The sequence below is a fragment of the Elephas maximus genome, chromosome 11, assembly GCF_024166365.1.
Source record: "Elephas maximus indicus isolate mEleMax1 chromosome 11, mEleMax1 primary haplotype, whole genome shotgun sequence".
NCBI lineage: Eukaryota > Metazoa > Chordata > Mammalia > Proboscidea > Elephantidae > Elephas > Elephas maximus.
The window spans coordinates 89,424,706-89,431,740 of NC_064829.1; the positions used below are offsets into that span (position 1 = coordinate 89,424,706).

The following is a 7,035-nucleotide window of genomic DNA, read 5'->3' on the forward strand; positions in this document are numbered from 1 at the left end:
ATTAGCATAAGCGACATTTTAACAGTGTTTTTATTTGCAAATCACCTCCATATCATTTTGCATGTAGTGCATTTCCCACATAACACTGTGTCTGTGCCCTGCAATTCCTGGAAGGATGTGCAGATACAGTTCATTGCTAAGTAGCAAATTTTACCGGTTACCGACCACTTACAAATACATGGGAAAACTAGCCAATGATACATGTACTGGCTGGGTTGTTACTTAACAAGTTTACAAAAAAAGACATGCATGAATACAAGGAACACAAAAATTTAATTAAAATCCTCTATAAAACATAAGCAATTAATATATACTACCACCACCACCACCAACAGCAGTTGCCACAGAGTCAATTCTGACTCATGGAGACCCTGCGTGTGTAAGAGTAGGACTATGCTCCAAATTTTTTTATTATGCACCCCAAACATTTGCCAGCACAATTTCCACATTTACAAGTCAATGATAATGATTACATTTTTCATATTATGCCACCATTATCTCTAACCTTTTCCAAAATATCCTAGCACCATTAATATAAACACAGTGCCCCCAAATAAGCCATTACCATTAATCTTTGGTTTCTATATATCTGCTTATTTCATAAGTGAGTTCATACAGTATTTGTTCTTTTATGTCCACAGGGTTTTCAAGGGCTAAAGGTTTGGATGTAGATCTCCAGGCCTTTCTTCCAAGGCAATTCTGGGTGGACTCAAGCCTCCAACCTTTTGGTTAGTAGCTGAGCACGTTCACCATTTGTACCATCCATGTACAGTAACAAAATATACCAAGATACTGTACATGCTACAGCAGGGGTTCTCAAACTTTCTGAAGCATCAGAATGTTCATCAGATTGCTCTGTCTTGTCCAGTTTGTTTCAGTAGGTCTGAAGTGAAACTCAAGAATTTGCATTTCTAATGGGTTCCCCACTAATGCTACTGCTGCTTGTTCAGAAACAACATTTCAAAAGCACTGCATTAGAGCATGAAAATCATCATTCTAGTCTTGTAGGAGAGAAGGACATTTGCCAGCCCGAGCTGTGGGACTGAGGTGCCTGCAGCAGGGTTAGAACAAATGTTTCCCCAAACAAAATGTGTCTGTTTGAGCTTTCATCCTGAGCTACTTGTTTCTCCATCTCTGGGGAGAGTTCAGCAATTTCCTTTCACGGAGCAAGTGGTCGTGAGTGAGGTCCTCAAAAAAGTCTATGCAAAGAGAAATCTTATTCTTGTTCCCCATGAAGGAACATCGCCAGTGACTCTGTGCTCTGTGACTGGGAAGTCTCTGCCTTTCTAAGTAGCTCCTCAAAGATGTCAGTGTGCATGTAGAAGAAGATGTACCCGTTGCAACTCCTGTCATTCTGCATATTGGCCTCTTGGATCTGCAAGGCCTTGAGATCATCGTACATGAACCAGGCCTGCTTTGCAAAGTCGTAGACATCGCTAACATAGTGACCTGAGTTTGGGGAGTCCCCAAGATGGCTGACGACACTGATGAGCCTGTAGGCATGATGAGGATCCCATATTGTGGTATTTCTTTTCTGTTCCTCAGCCTCAGCTTCTGTGTTCTCCATACCTAAGACGCCTTTGTTTCCAGGGTTCTCACCAGAACCCAATGCTCTGAGGGAATTCAGGCTATCCTTCAGCAGGCTTAACTCTGTAGATCTACTGAGGTCCTCCTCTGTGTGTTCCTGGGCGTCAGGCTTCCTGAGGTTTTGTGGCAGTGCCTGTTGAAGGACTTTCTCATAGATTCTTTTCCCATCACACTGCTGGAGCTGCTTAACCACTCCTTGAGATTCTTCTGGACTCCTGTTTTCTTTATTCTCATAAAAATCTTCCGTAGACTGAGTGATGCTGTTAGACTCTATCTTTACAGATGCATTTGTTGTCTGGTGTGTCTTAGGTTCTGGGCTTTCAGGCACCTCTTGATGATGAGCCTGTACAAGACCTGCAACTGGGCTGCTGGTGAATTTACCACCAAGTTCACAGATCACTGAAAGAGAGGTGTCTTCCCAATAAATCATTGAGTCAGCTGCTGGCCATTCCTTCTCACTGGCTGTCCTATCTCTTGAGTTGACCAATTCGGACTCTGTTATATTTAGTTTGGAGTCATTTTCTGGGTCTCTCTGCTGCTGTTCTTGGCTTGATCCTTCAGAAAGTCTCTGGCATTTTTGTGGTTCAGTGTCCTTGTCTGGTTCAATGTGTGGAACCAGGAAATCCTTGGATGTGGAGGTCGACGTCATTGGAGACATCCATGAGCTAGTGGTCCCAGAAATCATTTCTTGAGAGACTTTAAGAACTTGAGAGTCCTCAATATGTGCATTACTGCTAAAGGGAAGAGGTGGTTTGGTGTTTTCATCGCAATGGGGGGATAAGCTTAAATATATAGGAATACCAACTTGCTGATTATCCTTCACCAAAACCCGACAATCATTAAAGATATAGCGCTTCAGATGAACAATAAGGACCCTGGGTAGCCTAGTGAATTTGTGCATTGCAACAGAACACTTGTGCTTGCACTTCTCACACTTATACTCAATTTCTTCTGCTTTAAAAAAAAGATCAAAAGAATATTGAATGGATGAAGGGAGTGATTGCTTTGCTTCAGAAAGGTTGATGGAGAGATAATTGCTTAGTTCTGTCTTGCAAACAACCTCACCACAGGCTTTACAGATGATGGAGCACTGTAACTCAAAGGCAAAATTCGTGACCACTGGACAAACAAACACTTTAGTGGAAGCATTAGCCGCAGAAATCTGTGGGTGGGAAATTTCTTCACCAGTTTCCCTCTCTGTCATATAAGCATTTAGTTTTTCCATGTCTTCTTTCATCTGATCTAAACACTGGCTTAAAAACTCATGAGCATCATTCTGCATGTTGTCAGAGAATATGGCTGCAACTGAGGAAATGGAGTTTTTAATATTCACAAGTAACTCTCCCTTGATCTCTATGTCACAAAGATCTTTCAAAACAAGCAGTTGACTGAAGCACATGATAAGAGCATCTAAGGGAATTTTCTCCCAGGGGATTCCTTGGTTAAGTAAGTCATCAGCAAATGAGGGAATTGCAAATAGCGACTGTAAAATTGCATTCATATAACAGGTATTTCCCAAATTGGGGAAGCCCTGCCGTTTTTGCTGTAGGTGAGAGTTAGAGGGCATCTGAGATTCTTTCTGTCCTGGTTCATTCTGGCTACAATTTGGTTCTGAGGGAAATGCCAAGCTTCTTTCAACAGAGAGATGGTGGGTTGAAAAACTATTCCCATCTAGGTTAGGGTTTCCAGTAGAGCTGGCATTGAATAAAGGTCCAAGTTCTGATTTATTACACTTTTCTAGATTTTCTAAACTCAGTGGTTCCTTCCTATTGTTGCTGATGCACTTCAAGGGATCTGTCTTGGATTTCTTGTTTAGCACAGGGTTATTTTCTTTCAGAAAGTCCTCATGCATTTTTACATCAGATGATGGCATTCTTTTCCTCTTGCCACATGGATTTTCTAATAACCCTGTCCTGACAAGTGTTGATGATTTGGACATTAACAAAGGCGTTTCTTGAAGGACAGATGTTCCACTTCCATTTTCTAGACTAAAGGATTCAATACTTGGCTTGTCACCAACTTTATGAAAGGGGATTTTGTTGCTTTTCTCCTGTGTTTTCCCACCACCAAGAATAACCCATTCACAGCGAGGTTTCATGGGTAGTTGAGATGTCTTTTGGTGGACTCTGTCCAGAAACTTCTTCAACTTCTCAGCATCTCCACAGGATAATTTGTCAATGAACAAGGAGCAATTTTTTGGGAAAGTTAAATGCAGGCTACTTTGTTCTTCTCTGGAGTGCCTAAGGACCATACTTGTAGTATTATTACTTAGCTGGAAAACTCTTGTACTTCTTCCAGAGTTGAAAATGACCACCAGTCTACTTTCTTTCTCTCCTTCCACCATTTGAATTAATGCTTCTTTCAGGTTGGTCATCCCAGTCCCTTTGCTCCAAGTTCGGGCAAAACCACGTATCATTGGAGGAGCCATCCTTTATTCATAAATAAAACACACGTAACCTAAAGAAAACATACACACATATACACATAAGCTTTAGCCCAAAATGTTTTTTACTGATGTTTTATGGAAAAACTCCATGTAATAATAGTTTAAGGAGCCTTGGTGGTACAACGGTTAAGCCTTTGTGTAGTTTTATAGGAACCCTCCTTGTTCATTCAATTATTTCAAAATCTTGTCCCAATGTCCCTTAACCATTTTATATGCCAACATTTCCTTCTTTAAGCTCATGCTGTCTTTGGTTAAAAAAAAAAAAAAAAAAAAAACCAAAACAGAAAAACCCACTGATGTTGAGTAGATTCGAATTCATGGTGATTCCATGTGTGTCAGAATAGAACCACCCCATACGGTTTCCTTGGCTGTAATCTTTATGAGAGCAGATCTTCAAGTCTTTATTCTGTACTACTGGGTGGATTCAAACCATCAACCTTTAGGTTAGCAGCTGAACACAAACCATTTGCAGCATCTAGGAATCTGTCTTTGGTCCAGGTGCCACTAATTATCTGGCACACTAGCTTAGCTAGCGCTTTCTGAATCCATGTCTTTATCTATCCTTCTGACAGTGGTGTCTTAGGCTGGGTCTCTAGAGAAGCAAAACCAGTGAAGTATATATATATATATATATATATATATATATATATATATATATATATACTCACACACGCACATATATGTATAAGTCGTATGTATGTAGAGAGAGACAAGAGGAGGGGAAATGGCTCAAGAAGGTGTTGGTTCAAGAGGGTGTAGAGGCTGGAAAGTCTCAAATCTATGGGCCAGGCTGGAGGCTTCTCCTGTCTCACATAGCTGCAGGGGCTGGTGAACTTAAGATCAGAAGGTCAGACAACAGGCTTCTGGCTCACAGATGGGGGAAGCCGAAGAATCCTGAGAGTGGCAGGTAAGCTGCTAGCTCAAGTCCCAAGAACCAAGGTCAGATGAACAGGGGTCAGCTGCAGGATCCAGAGTGAGCCCACAAGCTTTGCCAGAAAGTCCACCTATATTGGATGTAGGCCACACCCTCAAGGAAACTCTCTTTCAACTGACTGGCTGCTCATAACAGATCTCATCATGGAGGTGATTACATTATATCAGATCTCATTATGGAGGTGATTACATGATTACATAGCTGCCCAACCACATCATAACTGCCAAACCACTGAGAATTATGGCCCAGCCAAGTTGACACACAGCCTTAACCATCACAAGTGGTAAAATATTTAATCAGCCAGTGCATAGCATCCTACTGGAATTTCCCTTTCCTCAATCATCCCTACCCTGCAACTGGAGATGAGTCAGCATTTCCCTTAGTGTTTGGAATTGCATGGCTGAATGGTTGGTACAAGAAGGAAAACTGGAATACAATGAGGAAGGATGGATGGGGAGGGGTAAAGGCTGGGCATGGAACCAACCATGTCAATACAGAGAGTAAGAAACTTCTCCAGGAAAATAAACTTAGGTTTGCTGGAAGGTGAGGGCATGAAGCCATGATCATTTCTGAGTCAAGGAATAGTATGAGCAAAGACATGGATTTTGAGAACTCCCAGTGAGCTGACGTGCCAAATAATTAGTAAAATTAAGATCGGGTTGAAAGATGGAGAATGAAACAAATATTAAGAACCTCATTGCCATGGAGTCCATTCCAACTCATAACAACCCTCTAGAACAGAGTAGAACTGTTCTGTAGGATTTCCAAGGCTGTAAATCTTTAAGGAAGCAGACTGTCACATCTTTCTCCCACTTAGCTACTGGTGGGTTTGAACCACTGACCTTTTGGGTAGCAGCCAAATGCTTAACCACTATGCCACCAGGTCTTGAAACGTGAAGCGGGAGACACAAATATCAATACAGAGAGAGGTTTCAGAAATAATAATTTTGGGGCATCTATACAAAACCAACAACCAACACCATGCTTAATGGGGAGAGGCTGAAAACATTTCCCCTAGATCAGGAACAAAACAAAACAAAACCAAAAACCAAACCCATTGCCATTGAGCCAATTCCAACTCATAGTGACCCTATAGAACAGAGTAGAGCTGCCCCATAGAGTTTTCAAGGAGTGGCTGGTGGATTCAAACTGCCCTACCTTTCGGTTAGCAGCTAAGCTCTTAACCACTGCACCACCACGGCTCCATGCAACAAGACAAGGTTGCCCTTTACCACCATTCCTATTCAACATTGTGCTGGAAGTCGAAGTCCTAGCTAAAACAATAAGGCAAGAAAAACAAATAAACAGCATCCAAATTGGTAAGGAAGAAGTAAAAGTACTCCTATCTGTGGATGATATGGTACTATACAATAAAACTACTGGAACTAATAAAAAGATTTAGCAGAGTAGCAGGATACATGATAAACATACAAAAATCAGTTGGATTCCTATACACAAAGAGAACTACGAAAAGGAAATCAGGAAAGCAATACCATTTATAACAGCCCCTAAAAAAATAAAATACTTAGGAATAGATCTAACCAGGGATATAAAAGGCCTATACAAACAAAACAACAAAACACTACTGCAGGAGGCAGGGTCAAGATGGCGGACTAGGTAGACGCTACCTCAGATCCCTCTTGCAACAAAGACTCGGAAAAACAAGTGAATCGATCACATACATAACAATCTACGAACCCTGAACAACAAACACAGATTTAGAGACAGAAAACGAACAAATACGGGGAAGCAGCGACTGTTTTCGGAGCCTGGAGCCAGCGTCCCAGTCAGCAGATTTTCTGGAAAAACAAGTTTCCCAGTGATGGCTCAGAGACAGCAATCGATATCAAACCACATAAAGAAGCACACCATGACAGCTTCTACAACCCCCCAAACAAAAGAATCAAAATCTTTCCCAAATGAAGATACAATCCTGGAATTATCAGATACAGAATATAAAAAACCAATTTACAGAATGCTTCAAGACATCAGAAAAGAAATAAGGCAAACTGCAGAAAAAGCCAAGGAACACACTGATAAAACTGTTGAAGAACTCAAAAAGATTATT

At 41.2% G+C, this 7,035-nt stretch overlaps 1 protein-coding gene across 1 annotated transcript; it reads right to left on the bottom strand.

Annotated features, from left to right (window-relative positions):
* Positions 1 to 1,216: 1,216 nt before the first annotated feature.
* On the bottom strand, positions 1,217 to 4,015 carry USP29 (ubiquitin specific peptidase 29). Its single transcript, XM_049902350.1, has one exon. It carries the CDS (start codon positions 4,013 to 4,015, stop codon positions 1,217 to 1,219), a length of 2,799 nt encoding a protein of 932 aa, XP_049758307.1.
* Between the last annotated feature and the right edge of the window lie 3,020 nt (positions 4,016 to 7,035).